Below are 20,384 nucleotides of genomic sequence, written 5' to 3' on the forward strand. Positions count from 1 at the left end.
GGTGCATCACAGCCAGTACCTGCTGCTGGCTCGGGCTGCTAACAGTGACCACCCCCATCACCTGGCTCTTTGGTCAGGCCATCAATAAAAGGGCGACCCTGGTCCTGGAGTGTGTTGACACAGTGGTCTTTCCTGCATGACTACCATGCCTGGCTGAGCTGGGCTGGAGGGAGGGGTCTGGGGCTGTGCCTCTTGCCCCAGGGACCTCCCAGCTGTGCATCTGTGGGGGAAGCCCACTGCACCAAAGGTCATATTCAGTTCTTCCAAGGCTCCCTTATCTCTGGGCTGGGGGCACTGCCCCCTGGCCTGCCCCATTTGGGGTGTGATGCAGGGGAAGAATCAGGCTCCTTCTGTGGGAGGTGAGGGGGACTTGGAGATGGTCAGGCAGAGATCAGGGGAGGGTGGCACCTTAGAGACTAACTTGCTCAAGCATAAATAAGCTTGCTTAGGCAGCAGCTCATCTACTGCTGTGAAGGAGCTTGGTGAGGACTAGTCTATGCGTGCTGGGGGGATGGGTGAAGGGCAGGAATCTGGAATAATCCATGTGTGCTGGGAAGGGGTGTGTGAAGGGGAGGAATAGTCCATGTGTGCTGGGAAATGGGTGTTGACTTGGGGGTGGGTGTGCTTGGGAAAGAAGACTCCATGTGTACTGTGGGGAATCTACTGGGGGAAGAAGAGTTTTTGGGATGAGATGGGTTATGCGGGGGGGAGGAATTAGTGGAGCTAAAGAAGGCACATTCCTCTTATGCTGGGGGGGGGGTGTGTGTGTGGAATTGGATTGGCAAGGAATAGTCCATGTGTGTTGAGGAGTAGGAACAGTCCAACTGATAATAGGGAAGGAACAGTCCACATGTGAAGGGAGGAGGGAGGGTACCCAAGTAGGAAAGGTCCATGTGTGCTAATAGAGGGTGGTTTAGGAGGAATGGACCATGTGTGCCAGCATGATGGCGTGGGGTGGATAGTTAACTGGCAAGGAGTAGTTCATGTGTATCGAGGTGGAGGGGTAGGGAAGAAGAGTCCATGTGTGCTTCTATGGGATGTGTGGGCTAAGTAGGACTGGTCCACATAGGGTCACTGTGTAGGAGCAGTCCAGGGCAGAGGAAAAGGGAGTGGAGTGGGTTGGTTCATTAGGGGTGTGGCAGGCGGCCACAGATTTGTGTAGGTGTAAGGCTGAGGGTCCCTTAGGCAGGGTGCCCTTGCCTTGGAGGGGGAGTGCTTTGCTGGGGGGAGGGGGTCATGTGCCCTCTGGGAGGGGTGTTTGGGGTCTTAGGGTCTGTGCCTCCCTGACTGAGGGTCCCTTAGGCAGGGTGCACTTGCTTGGGGGGGGGGTCATGTGCCCTCTGGGAGGGGTGTTTGGGGTCCTAGGGTCTGTGCCTCCCTAACCTACCTTGGCAGCCCAGGGGTCTCTGTTACATCATCTACACTCTGAAGGAAACCTCCCCTGCCCCAGCCTTGGGTCTCCCACTGCCCTTTGGGGCCACAGGGATGCCAATATGGGGGGGGGGGGAGAGAGAGAAGAGAGAGAGAGGGAGGGAGGGTGTGTGTGTGTCTCTATACCTCAGCAGCCCCCTCCAGAGGTAGCATTGGGCACCCCTGGGAGGTTTGGTGGGAGCCAAGCACTGCTCCCAGGGGTCCCAGCATATGCTTCAAACCCAACAAGCCAGAGGTGGGGAAGGCTGAGGAGGCTTTCCCAGGCCTCTATCTCCACCTTCCTGCTGCAGGTGGCTTGGTTGCTCTCCATCTCCACCTCCCCCCCACCTCTCCTTGTTCCCAGTGTTGGAATTCCACCGTTGGAAAAACACCCAAGTTTTTAAGTTAAAAAATAATATGAATAATTACATAAGCTTTCCACAGCTACTGACCCAGCTGGGCGGCGGGGGCAGGAGGGAAGGAGGTTGGGGGGGGGTGTTCCACCTCCTGACCTCCACTGGCTAGAGACAGGCTGTGATGGGAGGGGAAGAAGCCAATGATATTTCTCCTGAACTGGAAAAAAATAAGAGTGTCTATTTTACAGGTAATGCCTATAGGTGTGATATTGGGGTGGGGCAGGGATCTACCTTTGGGTGGGGGAAATGAGGGCTGCCAGGGGGCCAATGAATGGGATGGGCAGAGCTGCTGGTAGGGGAAGGGGTTTGCCTGAGTACTGTCAAGGTGTGGGGGGGAATAAGAGTACAGATTCTCCCCACCTCCAGGGACTGGTCCACATAGGGTCACTGTGTAGGAGCAGTCCAGGGCAGAGGAAGAGGGAGTGGAAGAGGCATTGGTGACCTTTGATCCCCAAGTGCCCTAAGACTTAATGGGACAAAGGTAATAAATGGGGGGGGGGGGGTTGCTGCCCCTGGTGACCTGCAGCACAGGGGTGGAACTGGGGTGGGGGGAAACCTAGCTTTGTTGGGGAGGTCCTCACTGCTGGCCATTGGCATATGGGGACGGGCTACTCCCAGCAGTGCCTATGTGGCTTTCTTTGTCCCTGCAGCCCCCCTAGAGTCAGTCCTTGCAACCAGGTCATGCACCAGCTGCAGCTATCCTCCCCCTTGGAGGTAAAAAGGTAGGGGTTGAGTCTAGGGGTTGGGGAGAGGTTGGCAGGTGGAGACCGGCTTCCTGAGGACAATGGTTGGTGGGGGTCCTGGGGGGGAGGTCAAGGTTCCTGGAAGGGTGTGGGGCAGTGGCTGTTTGGGGAGAGGAGGAATCTTCAGGATTGGGATAAGGTGTGAGATGGGAAAGGGGGCATTGGTTGTTGGTGTGGGAGAGGTTGGGAGTGGGGGGATAGATCAGGGTCAATCGTGGGTTGGGTTAGGGGCAGTGGTTGTTTGGGGAGCGCCTGGAGGGGTCAAGTGCACTGAGTTCAGGATCTGAGAGGAGTTGGGTTGGAGGCAGTGGTAGCTTAGGAAGGGTCTCTGGGGTTTCAGGGTAGGAATGAGGCCAGAGTCTGTGGTGGGAATGGATCTGGGGAGTGCAGGGGTGGGCTGTAGTTGGTGTCAGCCAGAACCATACACTAGTGCAGCCGTGGTCCTGGTGAGTGGGCAGGACAGTGCTCATAGTACTACAGGCGATACTCGCAGACATAGTACATACGCTGGGCACAGTTGCTGTCCCACCATTTGCCATCGTCGGAGGAGAGCGAGACACAGTTCTCTCGCATGCCCCCGTTGGGCTGGCTTACCAGGTGGTCCTTGTACCAGTCAAAGACTGAGACACGCTGCCCATTCTCAAACAGCCACAGCCCCTCAGCCCGTCGGTCATGGATGCCCACCCAGCATGGCCAGTTGGAGGGCTGGAAGGCATCGTAGAGGTATCGACGTAGCACGCCTAGCTCAGTGGCATCAGCTGGCATGGCCAGGTTCCCGCCTCGTGTCTGGCACAACGTGTGTGCCCGGTCGTAGCCCTCAAATTCCTTGAAGATTAGGAAGCACTTGGTCTGGGTCCGCCGGCCCCGCAAGCAGCCTGCAGAAGGGGGAGGATGACCTCTGACCCCAGCCTCGTGGAGAGGAGGGTTGAATTTGAGCCTCTGACCCCCAACCTGCAGGTGGGTAAATGCCCTGTGCCCCACAGCCCCCACCTCACACAGCCTCCTGGCTTCCCCTCAGCCCCATAAACACTTGGGGTTAATCCCTGGCCTTGACCTCATGCCCCTGCCATTTGACCCCACCAGCCTCTCTGCAATGCTACAGAGCAAGGCTCAGCCCTGCTGACTTTTTGTTCTCTGGCCCAGAAAAGAGCCATTCCCCTCAGACCTTCCTGCTTTGACCTTGGCTAACCTTTATCATCTGACCTGGAAAATAGCACTAGTTGGGTCACAGCTGTCCTTGCCCTTGGTGGAGCTGTCCCTTAGTCCCTCCTTCTGTCAACAGTCCTCACCCTCCATCCTGCCGATGTCATGCTGGTTGCGGGTGCTGGTCTGATTGAGGGCGCTCAGCACCTCCTGGGCCTCAGCCAGACATGTCCGTAGCTGGGTCAGGCCCTGCGAGAACTGGGCCATGCGCACGTCCATGGCGTGGAACTGCACATTGAGGCGGTGCACAGCTGTGTCCAGGCTGGCCAGGCGTGAGACTGTGGGGTGGAGGGGTAAGGGAGGGGGGGTCAGCCTATTACTGTCTTCTCTTTCCCCCTTATTGCCTTAATGGACACTCTCACTTCTATCCCCATCTCTCTTGTTGGGGGATGGGCAGGGGGCATGGGCTAGTTGTTGGGGTAGGGAGTGAGGCATAGGTTGATTGGGACTGCAGCGTCAAGGTTGCTGGTGGTAGGGAACAGATTGGGACAGTAGGTGGGATGGTCTTGCTGAGGCTTCGGTAGAGGAAGGGGGATGGGTTTGCTGGAGCTGGGACAGTTGGGGGACAGGCTGATGGGAAATGGGGTGGTCATGGGGACCCGCGTGGCTCTAGTCCCCACTCCCAGCAGGCAGTGGCCAGGTCTGTGCTGGCAGCATCTCAGAGGCAGGCACCAGGGGATGAAAGGGCAGCAGTGAGAGCTAGCCAGCATTGTGAGGATGCCACAGACAGTGAGGCTGTGGGGAGGAGACCCAGGCCAGGTGCTGTGGTTCTGAGGCCAGGCCGAGGTGGGACTGGTGGGGAGATGCTGGGCCTAGGTCAGGGGGACGCTTGGGTCCATGCGGGCTGGGGTGAGGGAGGGTGCTGGACCAGGGGCCAGACTGTTTGTGGGCGAGGTGTTGTGTTGGGAAGGAGAAGCTGCAGCCAGGCCAGACCGGGGTTGGCGTCTGTGGGAACTGGATGAAAGCCGAAGCCCACAAAACGCCCCCGCCCAGGAGTAAGCGGGAAGCCTAGGAATAGTGCCAGGCTGAGGGGGGTTGAAGCGGCACAGGCCGGTCTGGGGCGGAGGTGGTGTGATGGGGTGTTGGAAAGGTGTAAGACGTGGGTCTGGGGAAGTTGGGGGCTATTGGGTCAAGGAGACAATGGAGTCTGGGGGTTTCCTAGGCAGTTGTGTGGGGTCAGGGTAGGGGTGTGGGGTCAACAGGTCAGGATCTGGGGGTCAGAGTCATACTCACAGATGTAGGATAATCCATCCTCCTCTTCAGGTTGGGGGGGCACCGTGGTCATGGGTGGCTGCATGGGGGCAGCTTTCTCCTCCCTGCCCTGGGCCCCATCCTCTACCTCCTCTGGACCCCCTTCCTTGCTTCCGTCAGGGCCCAGCTCCGTGAGTGTCACCTCGGGGGAGCCCTGGCCTTCCACCTCGGGGAGCTGCAGCACTTCTTGCAAGTGCTGAGGGGAGAGGGGGGGTTGAGTGCCCCAGCTACAGTTCCCCCTGAGCCTGACCCATCCCCTGCCCTGTTCAGTCTCATGGGGCCTGGTCTCCTGTTCCCCCAAGACTCCCCCTGCTTGGGATTAGAGCTGGGGGAGAAGGAGAGGCTGGCAGTCAGGACTCCTGGGTTCTATCCCAGCGTGGAAGGAGAGTGGAATCCACTGTGTTAAATTAGGGGGATGAGGTGGGGGTCTAGGGGGCCAGGACTCCTGGCTTCTACCCTGGATCTGGTGGTACAACAGGGGGGTGGACACCTGAGTTCTATCTGTGGCTTTGTGCCCTGGATGTCCCAGCCCCAAAGGACTTGGCAGCCCCTGGAACCTCTGAGACCTCGGGGAAGGCCCAGCTAAACAATCCCAAGGCTCTGGCAGGGCCCGCTGGGGAGAGGCTGTTACATAATGAAGCTTGGGGCAGTCTCTGTGAGCCTTGGAAAGGGGCCTGGTGGGTGCAGGGGGTGGGCACCCTCTTGGGGGCACAGGCTGCCCTAAGATTGAGTGCATGGAGGATGGGGGTCCTCTGGGAACAGGAATTCTGGGGGTGTCAGGATCCTGGGGGGTGTGGAGGAACCCTGCGTCAGAGGTGGGGGTGGGTAAATGGGTGGGAGGGAAGGTCCCTTGAGCCAGGAGATGGGACCCCAGGGGGATGAGGCTGGGGGAACTGCCCCGGGCACCCCTCACCTTTAGCATCAAGGCTTCTCTCTCTGTTGAGCTGAGCTCGCCCTCACTTTGGCTTTGGCCCCGGGAGGCCCTCAGAAGCAGCCCCAGAAGCAGCAGTAGCAGCGCCTTGCACCCCATGCCCGTGTCTGCTCCGTGTCCCCACACTCTGCTCCCAGCACCACCTTGTCCTGCCCCTTCCTTTCCAACCCGGGCAATGCCTGCCCAGCACTGGGGGGGGCCAAGGGAGGGGCAGCAGGGCCCGGGCCAGCAGCCGGACTGTCTGATGCAAACCAGATGTGGGTCTGAGGCCAATGCTGGAGCACAGCTGGGATGGAGGCAGGGCTAGAGCTAGGGGATTTAACCCTGTCTGCTCCCTGCTGGTAGCAGGGTTGTCAGGGGCTGGGGGATGTAAAGCAAGGAGCAGGAGGTGGGGGTACAGGGAATAGTGTTGGAGTAACGAGGTATATAAGGGTGGAGTGAGGGGGGCAGGGTTGATGATAGGGTATGATGCGGGGACTGAAGATGGTGGGATTTGGGTGGGGACCCAGCATAGTGCAGCTTACCAACTAGTGGCTGTGTGCTGAGTGCATTGCATGTGGGACACAGCTGGGTACACATTATTTTCCCTTTAGGAGCATGCATGTGCTATATCCATATATTCACATGCTATTTAAGTATGTGAATAGTGTGTGTGTGCTTTGCATATGTGTGTCTGCACCATTTTAACTATGTATTGTATGTGTGTGTTTGCTTGTGCACATCCTGGTGGGTGGTCCCTGTGTGAGCCCATCAGAACGTGTGTCCCTGATCTGTGGCTATTGGCTTTGTTCTACGTGTTCCAGAGCATGGGCCTTTTAATTACCTGTGTGTTTGTCTGCCCTGTGTGTTGGAGGACGTGTTCATATCCATGTGTGCATTCACATATCTTGCATGTGTCCACCTCTGTGTCCCTATACCTGTGTCTGTGGCATGTTGGAACGTGTTCTGTATCCGTGTGTGTGTTGGAACATGTGCCCATTGCTTTGTGCCTTGTCTGTGTGTTGGAGCATATGCTTGGACCCCTGTGTATATTCGTATCCATGTGTCTGAGCATGTGCCTGTATCCCTGGGAATGCTGACATGTCAGAGTGTGTGCCTACATCCAGGTATATTTATAATATTTTCTGAATGACTGGAACGGGTGCCCTGCATCTCTGTATGCTCCTGTATGTCCCATACAGTGTCACACCACGTGCCCTGCACTTGCATGTCCCAGGCGTATCAGCATGTGTTCTGTATGTGTTGAAGCACGTGACCTATTTCTGTATGCCTTTCTCTAGGGAAAAGGAGGCCTTACCACTCTGCACATCCTGAGGGTTGCTTTGCCCCAGGAGAAGAGCCATTTGGGACTTGGAGCTGACTGGGGCAGGCTGGGGATGGCACCATGGAGGATCCCACTTGTGCTTTGGGCCAGTAACAGGATGGAGGGGAGATGCTGGGTACGAGCGTCAGGGGAGAGGACAGGGCAGTGCATAATGCATGCATGGGGGTAGGTGGGTGGGGGTGAGGCAGTGCATGTGCCCATCTGTATGACTGTGTTGGGGGGTGCAGGGGAAAGTGGTTGAGGCAGTGCATGGTGCCTGTGTGTGTAGGGTTTGGGTAGTCTCCCTCGTCCCTGTGTGTTGGGGGGAGGAGGGAAGTAGTGCACTCTGTGTGTGTGGGTGGGTAGTTCATGGTGCCACGTGTGGGCAGGATGTGGGACACTGTCCATAGTCCATATGTTTGTGTGTACACATGCTGAGGCAGTGCACAGTGCCTGTGTGTGTGTGTGCTGGGGAAGTGCATGGTGCTTGTGTGTGTGCTGGGGTAATGTGCCATGCCCCCATGTGTGTGTGTGGGTGCACACGTGTGGGCTGGGGCAGTACATTATGCTTGGGGGAATGTGTGTGTGTGCATATACTGGAGCAGTGCGTGGTGTACCTGTGTGTGTGTATGCTGGAGCAGTGCACAATGCCCCTGTGTGTATGCTTGTGTATGTGTGCGTGTATGCTGGGGCAGTATATGGTGCCCGTGTGTGTGTGCGCGCGCGCACTGGGGTAGTGTATGGTGACCGCGTGTGTGTGTGTGTGTGTGTGTGCTAGGGCAGTGCACAGCGTGCATGTGTTTGTGTGTGCTGGGGCAGTGTATGGCGCCAGTGTGTGTGTGCGCACATGCACTGGGGCAGTGAATGGTGCCCGGGTGTGCTTTTTGTGTGCTGGGGCAGTGCCCCGTTTGTGTGCCGGGGGGGTGCTGGGGCACGGCACAATGCCCGTGCGCGCGCTGGGGCAGTGCACAGTGCACGTGTGTGCGCGCGCGCGCTGGGGCAGTGCCCGGTGCCCAGGGTGTGTGTGTGTGTGTGTGCGCGCGCACGGAGAGTGCCGCGGGGGAGGGGCAGTGCCCGGTGCCACGTGCGCATGCCAGCTGCGGGCAGTGCCCGGTGCCCGTGTGTGAGCCGAGTCGGGAGGTGCCGCGGGTGCGAGGGGCAGGGAGCGCCCGGGCGGTGCTCGGCGCTGCATGAGGGGGCCGGGGCGGCGCTGGGATGGGGTGGGGAGCGGGCTCCTCCTCCTGCTGCTGCCGCCGCCGCCGCTGCCGCTGCCCGGCGGGGCGGGGCGGGTGGGCGGAGCGCGGAGCCCTGCGAGCCGGCAGCGGAGCGGGGATGGGGTCGGCGCCGGGGCCGGGGCCGGGGGCTGAGCCCCACTTGGCCGCCCTGCGCCGTGGGGGTGCCGCCGCCCCCCCTGCCAGAGCGCGGTGCTGAGCGCCCCCGCCCCCAGGTACGGGGCTGGGGGGGGCATGAGGTGCCCAGGCGGGGGGAACAGGGGGTATGGGGCGGAGGGACAGTTGGGAGCTGAGTGGGGGGACTAAGATCCCTGGGAGCCCTGTGATGGGGTCTTTGGGGGCTGGGATTCCTGTGATGGGAGCTGGGGCTGGGATCCCTGTGGGTGTGGGGGGGCTTTGAGGAGCTGAGGTCCCTGTGATGGGGGCTGGGAGGTATTTGGAAGGGCAGGGGTCCCTGTTGGGAGGCGTTCGGGGGTCTTTGTGGGGGGAGGTCCTGGTGTGGGGGGCTGGGATCCCTATCAGGGGGCCTGTGGGGTGAGGTTCTGGTGTGGGGTAGGAGGGTTTTGGGGGGGAGGTTCCAGTGAGGGAGGGGGTCTTTGGAAGGGATGGGATCCCTGTGATGGGGTCTGGGGGAGTCTTTGGAGGGGGTGGGGAGTTTGGGGGGGTCTTTGCAGGGGTGGGGTCCCAGTGAAGGGGGCTGGGGGCTGGCAGGGGTGTGGCCTGTGTAAGAGGGGGCTCTTTTGGGGCTGGGGGGTGGGGTCACTGTGTGGGAGGGGCTGACTGCAGCCCTGAGGGGGCTAGGACAGATGTGGAGATGACTTAGGGCGGAGGGTCTGCATCCTGAGGGCGGAGGGTCTGCATCCTGGGGCTGCCTTTGTTTGGGCTCAGAAGCAATGGGGGCGTCCCTCGCCCATCTCATCTCCCCCCACTTCCCCTGCCTGGCACTGTGGAATGGGAAGAGGGGATGCCCCTTGGCAATGAAGCAGGGTTAGTGGGGGTGTAGGGCACCTAGGGACACCCGGCGTGAGGGTAGGGCATGGAGCAGGCGAGGGGGCAGCAGCCTTGGTGGATGTAGTGGGGAAAGCTGAGCAGATGCTGGAGACCATGTGGACGGCTGTCTAGGAAGAGCAGAGTGGGCGTGTGAGCATGTGTGTGCGTGCGTGTGTGTGCACACTTGCGCCTGTGGGGGCGTGCGTGTGTGTATGTGTGTGTGCAGTTGGGCATGCAGGCAGCCTCTGCTGTGGGTGCACATGCCTGCATTGCCATGTGTGCATATAATGCTGCATGTGCATGCAAATGTGTGCGTGATTTTTGTGCTTGTCCATATGCACGGGCTTCCATGTGCATGTCTCTTGGTTTGCATGCATGAATGTGTTCATGTCCCTGGGTGTGTGCCTGTGCATGTGAGCCTCTATGGGCGTAGATGCATAGCTATATGTGCAGACAATTTATGCATGCCTCTGTGAGGGCATATGTGTGCACAGCTTTGCATGCATGCCACTTATATGTGCAGGCCTGTGTGTATGTGTCCTTTCATGTATAGAAACGCATGCATAATTGTGTGCATGCAGTGTAAGATGTGCATGCCTATCTGGGTGTGGATGAGCATCTGTATGCATGTACAGATGACCATTTCCCCATGTACATGGCCATCTCTATGCGTGTGCACCCATGCAACCTTGTGCACACCTTGGCCCATATATTTATGCAGCACTGCATGCACACATGTGCTCTGCTGTATGTGCATGCCTTGATGGGGGCAGGTGCTTGTTTTAGCTCGATATATAGATGTCTCAGTGTGCACAGGCTTGAACTTGGCGTACATTGTACAGGCGGGAATCCATGCATGCATCTGTGTTCACATGTATGCAGCCTCTGTGTGTATACGACTGCACCAGAGTGCAAGTCTAGTGCCAAGATTGTGGGGGGGGGCATATCTCCACCTGGCTCGTTTGGCTTCATTGCACATACCTGTGTCCTTGTGCCAAGGTGTCACAGGCATATATGAGTGTTTCATTGTCCCTTGGAGTGTTTATTTGTGCTGGGGGGGTACCCGTTTCTACATCCATTAGCATCCTTGTACATGGATGTCTACACGTATATTTGTCTTTGTAGGTTGGTGCTACACACCAGATGTACCAGGAGCATGCATCGCTGGTACAGTGAATGTGATGTGCCTATGAGTGTCTGTGTCTGTGTGCATGGTTGTGAGTAGGGTCAGTCCCTGGGCCTAGAGTGTTTGGGCAGAGAGAGTGTGTGTGTGTGTGGATTTGAGTGATGGAGTCTGGGCACGTCTCTTGATCTGCATGGATGTTACAAGTGTGTAGTGTGCCTGTGTGTGCATGCAGTATGTGTTTCACAGTGTTAGGAAGTGCATATAGGCTGGTGGGAGGGGGAATAGTGTATGCTTTGTGTTCATGTATGTGTGTGTGTATGTGCATACATGTGTGGACTGTGCATATCTGCATGGTGCAAGTGGGTTTAGCAGTGTAAGCTCTGTGTGTGTGCAGGAGCAGGCATGTTATGTGTACACTTGTATGCAGTCTGCGTGTGTCTACACTGTGTGGGAGTATATGTGTGCATTCATATATAGGTTGTGGGTGTCTGCAGTCTATGAGTGTAGGTGTATGCAGTCTGTGCGTGTGGGAGTATAGATGTGCTTATGTGTGTACAGGCTCTGTGAAGGAGTGTTGGGCACATGCATGTGCATACTGCCTGCCTGCACAATGCACGCGGGTGGGAGCACACAAATAGTGGGTATGTATTCATGTGTGTGCATGTGTATGGGCTGTGCATGTCCATATGGTCATATACATGCATTATTGGGGGGAACATATGGCATGCAGATGGGCTGTGCATGTCTGTGGTGCCTGTGTTGTAGTTTTGCATGTCAGGATTGGGAGTTTGCGTGGGGATGTGTTGGTGTATGTGGGTTGTGCACATCTGTGCTGCGTGAGTGTGGAAGTATACAGGCCTTGTACGAGGATGTATAGTCATGAGTGCATATGTGTGGGCTGGGTGTGTGTGGGTGTTGTGTGGATGGGCTGGGGGAGGTAGCACAGTGCATGTGTGGCAGTCTGTGTGCCATGTGTTTGCCTAGGAACGTACAGGTGCTTTGTGGGTGTGTGTATGTGGCCTGCATGCGCGTGCAGCGGCTGTGCGTGGCTGCGGTGTGATTGTGGGAGAGCGTGCGTGTGCTGGGGTGTGGGTGTTTACACATGTTTCATGCTGGTGGGAGCACACATGCCGTGTGTGTACAGCCAGGCTGTGTGTGTAGGCTTGACATATCTGCACATGGTGCATGTGGGATGGTTCACCTCTCTAGTATGCTTGTGTTGGTTCATGCACGTGCCGGGCACAGGCTGTTGGGCGCATGCTGGTGTGCCAGGGAGCCGTGGCCTCGCTTGGCCTTGTTTCTGTCCCTGGTACACGTGGCCTTTCTGCTCAGGAGGGAGAGATGGGCATGGAGGCGGGGAATGAATGCAACCCAGACTTGGCCCTGTATGTTCATTGTAGCCCTCCCAGCCCTGGCTCCAGGTACCCTGTATAGAGACTGGATCCATGCACCCCCGGTACAGACTTCCCTGGCTTGGCTCCATGTGGCCCATATACAGAACCCTGCCTTTCTCCCCCAGCCAATCTTCATGTGTTCCATATACAGACCCTCCTCCCCCTTCACTCCCACCCTGCCTGGATCTGCCTGTCATGTACGTAGAACATCCCTGGCCTGATGCCACGTATCCTGTATATCATGCCCCAGCCCAGCTTGGCTTCCTGTGTCCTGTGAATAGACCTCCCTCCTGCCCTACTCTTTGTGTCCATATATAGACCCCCCCCAACCTGCCTAGCTTTCTATGTCCCTTATATAGACCCCCATCCCCAACCTGACTCCATTGATCGTGTTTATAGAGCCCCATGTAGCCTTGCTACATGTGTCCTGTATATGGACTCCTGTCCTGTGTGTTTGGGGGTGGGGTTCTGGACATAAAAGACTGGGCTGTCCACAGGGGTTTGTGTCTTGACAGGGGAAATGGGATGTCGAGCAGGATTAGGGTCTGTGTAGGGGACACCGAGATGGCTGCTGCGTGTTGGGGTCTGGGCTGTGGAGATTGGGGTGTGGAGCAGTATTGAACTCTGGGCTGAGAAGGTTGGGGTGTAGAGGGGTGTTGGGGCCTGGGCTGAATGAATCGAGGCTCTGTGTGGGGACTCAGGATTTGATCATACAAGCTGTGCATAGCAGGCATCTCCAGGGGAGATTCTTTGTGTCCCTGTATGCCTCTGTCCTTGCACATAGCCCTCTGTCTTCCATCCACCGTCCCTTCCCAGCTCATGCACCCCTTGTCCATCCTCCTGCACACCTTTGTCCTGCTTCAGCACCCCTGAACTCTCCCTTTCCCCCCATCTGCCCATCCCCACATGCTTATGGCTCCATCCATCCTTCCTTCCCCCTTACCCCCGCCCCTCCTGCCCGTGTTCCTGGCTAACCAACACATCTCAAGGAATAGTCATCAATGGGGAGCCGTCAGCACGCGGGGGTGTTCCCCGCAGGGGTTCTGCGGGGATCAGTGAGCAGCAAGCATTTTCATCAATGATCCGGAAGCAGAGAGAAAGTCACTGTTTATAATATTGGCAGATGGGGTGGGCGGAAGGGGGCAGGGGAAGGGTGTGGGGCCTATTCAGACACCGTGGGTTTTAATAGTGCAAAGGGCAAAGCGTGATGCCTCTTGGGATAATTTTGCAGTACAAGGAGTGTCCTGGGAAGGGATCCCAGCAGCCAGCTGTGTTTGGGGGAGGGGGGTGGGAGTGGAGTGGGGGCTTGTGAGGGCCACGTTGTAGCAGGATGGGGCTCATGGGGTGGGGGCGAGGGAGCTGGGACAGAAGGGGCTTTTTATCTCCTGAGGAGGCCACTGCAGCTTGTCTGAAGGAAGGACCACTGAGGGATGGGCAGAGGGAGACGGAGAGGTGGGCGATCTGTGCCTGTGGTAACACGCAAGGCCTAGAGGGGTGCAGGTGGGGGTTGGCACCTTGGAGCTGGGCGCAGGGTGCAAGGCTTGGTAGCTAAAGGGGCTCTTTTGCCAAGCCCACTGCTGTATGCTGAGGCCAGGTCGGATTAGGAATTGGGCCCCATGGCTTTTCCCTACTGAGGGAGATTGCTAGGGCTGCAGCAGCCCCCTCCTCACCCCCAGGCAGTCATGGAGGTGCCACTGCCTGGGATCTTTATGCCAGGACTGGAGGCTGTGGTTGATAGTGGGGAAATGGGCTGAAATCCCCCAGTCCAGCCTGTGCAGGGTGAGGAAAGGGGCTGAGAGGCTGGGCGGAGGGTCTCGGATGCTGTGAAACCTAGGCATCTGTGTCCATCCAGCCCACTTCTCTGTCTGTCTGCCCCATAAGCCGTCATAGGCCCCCTCTCTCTAGCTGAGCCATACACCTTGTCTCCCTGTCCCACCCTTCCATACACACCCCTTTGTCTGTCTGTCTGCCCCTTACATACCCCTTGGTATCCTATACACGACCCTCCTTTCCCTACCACACACCCTATTTCTGTCTCTCTGTTCATCCCTCTCCACCTACCTGACCCCCCACCCTTTCTCCTTCTCTCCCCCATCCATTGATACCCTGTAGTATTGGAGAAATACTTTCCCTGCAGGGGAGTGCCAGGCTCTATTCAGTGCCAGTCCTTGCCCCTTGTCCTGGGGCAGGGTTCCCAAGGTGGGGATATGCTCCCCCTCCTCTTCCAGACCCTCTTTCTGGAGGCGCCGCACCCCAGCAGGTGGCTGTGCCAGGCGTTCCCTGCGCCGCAGCCGGTGCTGGGCTATTCTTAGCAGCCGCGCCTTTGATTCATGCTTCTGAGAGCGCGCGCGCGTGTCTGCGTGTGCGTGCTGAGCGCGGCAGAGCGTGTGCGTGTGTGTGTGCCGAGTGCAGCTGGGCCACTGTGTGTGGGGGGGGTGTCTATGTATGTGTGTGTGCGCGCGCTCTGAGTGCAAGACCACTATGCACATCTTTGTGGATATATATGTGCACTCAATGAAGTACTCTGCTGTATATGTGTGTGCGTGCGTGTGTGAGCATGCGCCTATGTGTGTATGTGCTGATCACAGCAGAATCTAAGGGTGTGTGTGAGTGTGTGGTGTATGTGCTGACCACAGCAGGATCTAGGTGTGTCAGTGTGTGTATGTGCTGATCACAGCAGGATCTGAGTAGGTGTGTGCACCCGTGCACACTGAGCATAGCAGGGCATCTGTGTGTGTGTGCATGCATGTCTGCTGAGTGCAAGATCCCTGTGCTTGTGTTTGTGGATATATGGGTGCACTGAATACACTAGAGCCTCTGTGTGTGTGCACACGCATGTGTGTGTGCGCTGATCCCACCATGATCTGGGGGGAGGGGGGCATGTGCGTGCATGCACATACTCAGTGCAGCAGGACCTCTGTGTACCCATATGCATGTGTTTGTACACATGTATAAATTTGTGCTGAGTGCAACAAGGCCTGGAGGGGTGTCATAGAGTACTCAGTGCTTGGGTGTATGTACTGTGTGTGTGTGCATGTGTGGGAATGCGCGTGCTGAGTTTAGCAGCGCTTGTATGTGTGTAATGCAGCAGTGCTTGGCTGTGCATGTGTCTGTGGCTGTGTGTGCACATGTTGAAAGGGATGGTACCCTGGTGTGTGTGCAGTAGTGTCCGGCTGTGAGGTACATGGTGAGTTCATCAGTGCCTGGGTATGCCAATTGCTGTATATGCTGAACATTGCAGCGCATGTGTGTGTGCATGTGTGTGTACATGCACTGAGCACAGCAGGGCCTGGGAGCACATGTATGCTGAGGACAGAAGCAGCAGGGGATGCATACAAATGTGCATGCTTGTGTGAAGCTGGCATATATACACGTGTGTGAATGCATGTGCCAGCATGCGTGTGCATATGAGAGTCTGTGTCTCCAGGTGGAGGGAGCTCTGTCTGCCTCCATGGGCCTTTTCTGCTTCCATGTGCCCAGGGCGGGGGAGGGGTGGGGCTCTTTGAGGACTAGGGCCTGGTTCCATGCATCTTGTGCATAGACCCCCCACTCCTGCCCTGCTCTGTGCCCTTATATACACTTTTCCTCCTCCCCTTGTGTGACTTCATATGATCTTAATAGAGACCATCCTGCCTCCCTCTGTCCTATATACAGAGTCCCCTATATGTGTCCCATGTGTTCAGGGATGAGGTGGTCCATGATGGATTCTGGGCTGAAGCTGACCTGGCTCAGGGGGTGGAGATTTGTGCCTGAGGGAAAGTAGACCAGCTTCAGTCTCTGCAGCTGGGGTCCAATGGGGCCAGAGGCCAGGGCTGGGGACAGATTTTAGGGGTAGGTTTTGGAGGAGAACCCTTGCCTAACCCCTTACTCTCAACTCCAGCCTCAGGGTAACCCCTAACTTCCCTCACCCACTGTCAGCTTCCATGTGCTCCAGATGCACCCTGCCTCCCTCTCCAGGCCCTCCAGCCCCAGTCCTCATGGTTAAAAATCTCCATGGGGACCCTGGGGGTAGAAGAGCAGTGGAGTCTGGTGGCTTAGAGCATTTCAGCTGGCAGTCTGGACACCTGGGTTCTTTCCCAGCTCTCGGAGCAGAGGGGATCTAGTGGGCTAGAGCAAGGGGGCTGGGATGCAGGGCAGCTGGGTTCTCTCCCAGCTCTGGAAGGAGGGTTGGGGCTGGTGGGTTGGAGCAGGGAAGGCGGGGGGCTGACAGTCAGGACGCCTGGGCTCTCTCCTAGCTGTGTGAGGGGAGTGGTATCTGGTGGTTTCAAGCAGGAGGTGCTGAGAACCCGGACTCCTGGGCTCTCTCTCAGCTGGGGGAGGGATGTCTCTCCACACCCTTCCCCCCCACCCCCCCACTGCGTTGCCCAGCAGATTTCCCGCCGGATTGTGGCATGACAGAGCCAGAGCTTTGATGGCTGCCTGTCTCCATGGAAACGGTAAAGGAGATGAAGGGAATTCAGGCCTCAGGCCTGGAGCTAGGCCTTGCTTTAGGGACGGGGGACCTGCAGCCAGGCCTGCTAATGGGAAGTCTTAGAGGGGGAGAGGCAGGTGGGCTTGGTGCGGTTGGTCCCTGGGGCATGGTGGGGGACCTTGGCAGTGTAGGGTGTGGACAGGAGCCCCTCCAGAGCTCAGAGGCCCTTGCACTGAGTAGAGAGGTTAGTGGCCAGGGTGGCTGGTGGTAGGAGTTGTGATGGGGTCCCTCAAAGCAGGTAGTGTGGTGGGCTTGGACACAGGAGCTGTTGTGGGAGGGAGGGCCTGGGGGGGTTGCATGGGGGGTTGAGTGGGGCAGGAGTAATGGGGCAGGAGTAGTGGGGGGCCTCAGCCCCTCCCCCTGCCCCATGTGCAGCTGAAAGGAATTGAGGCTGCTTGATTTGCTGCAGAATTTGCATCTTCATCAAAGCTGAGGGCCACAGCTGTCCTTGCGTGTGTGTGTGTGCCCTGAGCATGGGGTGTGCACAAGTGTGTACCTCCCTGCGTGTGCCTCTGGGAGCATGCATGCATGTGCATTGCATACACGTGTGTACCTGTGTGAAGTGTGCAGGCATGTGTATCTCTCCATGTATAGATGTGGTTAGCCTATAGATGGATGCACTTTTCTGATACACCTGTTATAGATCTGCATGCTTATGCTGGTTAGATGTGTACACATGTGTTTGCATTGGGTGCATCTGGGTGTGTTGCAGATGCATGCGTGTGCATGAGTATGAGTCTGTGGAAGTAAACATATTTGGGTGTTTACATGTGTGTGGGGAGGTGCACCTGTGTGTGTTGTGTGTGCAAGCACAGTGGCACATGTGTATAGGGGGAACGTGCACTTGTGTGTGCATGTGAAAATGTGTGTAGAGGGAAGTGTGTATGTGCGTGTATATATATGAGAGTATGTAAAGATTCAGGCCTTGTTATGAGTCTTTTGGAGTGACACCCTAGTCTGGGTTTGTCTGTCCATCTCCACTAACCACACCACTCCACATAGGATTCCCCCAGCCCCATGATAGCACTGCTTCTGAACAGGGTGATATAGGTGTTTCCTCTGCCCCAGTGTCCCTGGCTTGTGGGGTGACGCCACTGGAGCAGTCACATCTGCCTTAGGTTGTGCCAGTGTCATTGGCTGCAAGTGGTGCCCCTGGAGCAGGGACATATGAGTCCCTTGCTGTCATCAGAACTATACCAAGGCCCCTTGCCTGCCACCAAGGTTTAACTAGCTCAGCCATGTGCCCCACGACAGAAGTGGCTGCATCTTAGTGCTGGCTGAGGGGCTCTGGTGTAATGAGCTCCCAACATGCCCCACCCCAGAGGTGGCTGCAGTTCAGCTCTGGGTGGGTCCTAGACTCTTCACCTCAGTCAGGATGGTGGAGCTCTGCACTCATTTTGCCCTTCCTGGGCTAATTTTAGTCAGTGTCGGCAGAGTGGAAAGTGGGGCAGTTGTCCCAGGGTGGCAGGCGGGATTCTGGGACGCACTGTTCTACTCAGACCCAGATTGGCCGGCCCCGGGCGCTGCGTGGAACTGGGGCAAGGTCTCTCCCAATGTCACCCACCAGCACTTGGGGGCCATGGAGAGGAGCAGAAGGGCCAGGGGGTGGGGCCTTGATGGGGCCAGGAAGGGTGAGTGGGGAAGGAGATGGGCATGGCCTTGGCTTGTGGCAGAAAATGCACGTGTGGACCCATGTGCTTGCACATGCATGTATGTGGTGCTTGTGGCTGTGTCTCCCACACCTGTGGGGGGGCTCTTGTGCTCTGGCAGTGGTGTGATCTTTTGTATGATGATGAGGAACTGAGGCATTGCCTGTACCCCTTCAGTGCCCTCTCCTACCTATCCCACCTGCTCACCCCCAGCTCTTGTGCCCCCACCCCCATGGTGACCTCCCCAACCTCCCAAGCTGTGCCCCCACCTGTCCTGAGTTAACCCCTTCTTACCCCTGCCCACTGGCCACAGTCTCCACACCCCCAATCCTGAAGCCTCCTGGCTGACCCTGTCTCTCCCTCTCCGCCTCCACAGCTGGCCTGTGATGCTGCAGCCTCCCTGTGCCATCGACAATGCCCCAGAGCCCTGTGTCCAGCGAGGAGGAGGAGAGGGTCTCGGACTATCCTGAGGGGGAGTCGGACTCTGAGAGCTCCCGGGACGGCTCCCCTGGTGCTAACCCTGGCCCCCCTGCCCACAGGACCCTGGGGCGCCCCCTGCCCGTGCCAGACGACACCCACTTCAGTATGATGGTCTTTCGGATTGGCATTCCTGACCTGCACCAGACGGTGAGTTTGGGGGGCAGAACTGCACAGCCTCATCTATCCCACACAGTGCAGAGAGGAAATGTAGAGGAAGATAGGACAGTCTTCTCCCCCTCCGGTCCCTCACCCTAGCCCCCCTACCCCATCCCCCCAGCTCCCGTCTGACCTGGCATACTCCTTCCCTTTCCTCAGCTCTCCCACACTCCCTCTCCCACCTCCCTGCTCCCCTCACCCCTCCCTGCTCTCCCTGGGGGGGTCATTAGCTGAGCTGGATGAATCCTTGGATCAGCACAAGACGGAGCAAAGCCCCCCGCATCCTTAGCAGAGAATCCAGGACAGAGAGCATCAGTAAACAGCCCTTCTGCCTAACCTGGCTGGGCCTTTGATCTGTGGGGTTGGGGAGGAGTTGCATAGCCATGAGCAGGCCTATAACCCCCAGAGGTCCATGCCCCACTCCTCCACCACAGCCCCCCTGCCTCTATCGCCTCCCCCCACAGGGCAGCTGAATCCTTGTCCTGCCACAGGCATCTGTCTCCCAGCTTTACCTATGCGCCCACCCCATCCTGTGTAGCTGGGGCCTTCTAGACTCTACCCTATCCTTCCCCATAGGTCCTGCTCCCCCAGCATTGCCCCACTGTGGGCACCTGCTTCACCCTGCACAGCCTCCCCTATGTATTCCTGCTCCCAGGGGCTCCCCTCTATCCCAGGTGTGCCCACACAGTCTACAGTGAGCCCTCCCTTTCACCTCTCTTTGAGCGACTTATCTCTTCACTCCTCCTTGGAAGCAGAGACCCAGGCTACATCTCTGACCCACAGATGGGGGGCTCCTGCTCCTTTAAGGTTTCTCTCCCACTTCATCCTTCCCCATCCGGGTTTGCAAGTGCACTATGGAAACTGTTGCCACGGATCACAAATGATCATTTCCATGGTGATGGGGGTGGGGCTGCTGCTAAGTAGCAGCATAGACCCCTATCTGACGGGGTGGGGGCACCCCCTGGGCATAAGTTGAGGAAGATCTGATGCTCATATCTCACCCCATGCTAGAGGGTGCTGTGCTGCTGGGAGTAGGGGGCAGGGGCTATATAAATACACCCTGCACCCACCCCAGAGGTAGCTGCATTTCAGCAGCAGGCAAAGGGTCCCTACATTAACAGCCTGCCAGTATGCCTCACCCCAGAGGTGGCTGCATATAGTGGTAAACTGGGGTCTCCTTGGTGTGTCTCACTCCAGACCTGGCTGCATCTCACTGCTGGGTGAGGGCTTCCTGTATAAGTAGCATCAGTGCACCCCACCCCAGAGCCAGCTGCGTCTCAGTGCTGGGGGAGGAGTCCTTATATAACCAGGCCATCTCAGAACTGGGTGCATCTGGGTTAGGGGTCCCTGCTGACTGTGGGCTCCCCCGTACCTCCCACCCCCTCCCTAGAAATGTTTGCGCTTCAACCCGGATGCAGCCATTTGGGTGGCAAAGCAGCAGATCCTGTGCACCCTCAATGAGAGCCTCAAGGATGTGCTGAACTATGGGCTCTTCCAGCCGGCTACTAATGGGCGTGATGCCAAGTTCTTGGACGAGGAGCGCCTACTGCGCGAGTACCCCCAGAGCTTCGAGAAGGGTGTACCCTACCTGGAGGTACCCCCAGGGCCAGCCTTACCCCTGGCTGGGGT

At 57.6% G+C, this 20,384-nt stretch overlaps 2 protein-coding genes across 7 annotated transcripts in view; one reads left to right on the forward strand and one right to left on the reverse strand.

Annotated features, from left to right (window-relative positions):
• Positions 1–2,037: 2,037 nt before the first annotated feature.
• On the reverse strand, positions 2,038–6,177 carry CLEC11A (C-type lectin domain containing 11A). The gene is made up of 4 exons (XM_090048684.1): positions 5,937–6,177; positions 5,006–5,219; positions 3,859–4,050; positions 2,038–3,444 (listed from the first exon to the last, which is right to left on the reverse strand). The coding sequence occupies exons 1-4, from the start codon at positions 6,051–6,053 to the stop codon at positions 3,044–3,046; spliced, it is 924 nt and encodes a 307-aa protein (XP_089904810.1). The 5' UTR covers positions 6,054–6,177; the 3' UTR covers positions 2,038–3,043.
• A 2,381-nt stretch (positions 6,178–8,558) lies between these two features.
• SHANK1 (SH3 and multiple ankyrin repeat domains 1) overlaps positions 8,559–20,384 on the forward strand; it is a 43,504-nt gene continuing 31,678 nt past the window's right edge. For 4 of the 6 annotated variants that reach the window (XR_016442324.1, XM_090047212.1, XM_090047214.1 and 1 more), the window contains exons 1-3: positions 8,559–8,704; positions 18,496–18,746; positions 20,146–20,349. Coding sequence is in view for 5 of the 6 variants with exons in the window: in XM_090047212.1 (XP_089903338.1) it covers positions 18,534–18,746; positions 20,146–20,349 (417 nt within the window). In the remaining variant the exon portion in view is untranslated. Of the gene's footprint in view, positions 8,705–16,420; positions 16,436–18,495; positions 18,747–20,145; positions 20,350–20,384 lie in introns of those variants that run through there. The other 2 variants (XM_090047216.1, XM_090047213.1) reach the window with 2 other exon arrangements.

The sequence above is a fragment of the Crocodylus siamensis genome, chromosome 5, assembly GCF_052110815.1.
Source record: "Crocodylus siamensis isolate JL-2025a chromosome 5, ASM5211081v1, whole genome shotgun sequence".
Lineage (NCBI taxonomy): Eukaryota > Metazoa > Chordata > Crocodylia > Crocodylidae > Crocodylus > Crocodylus siamensis.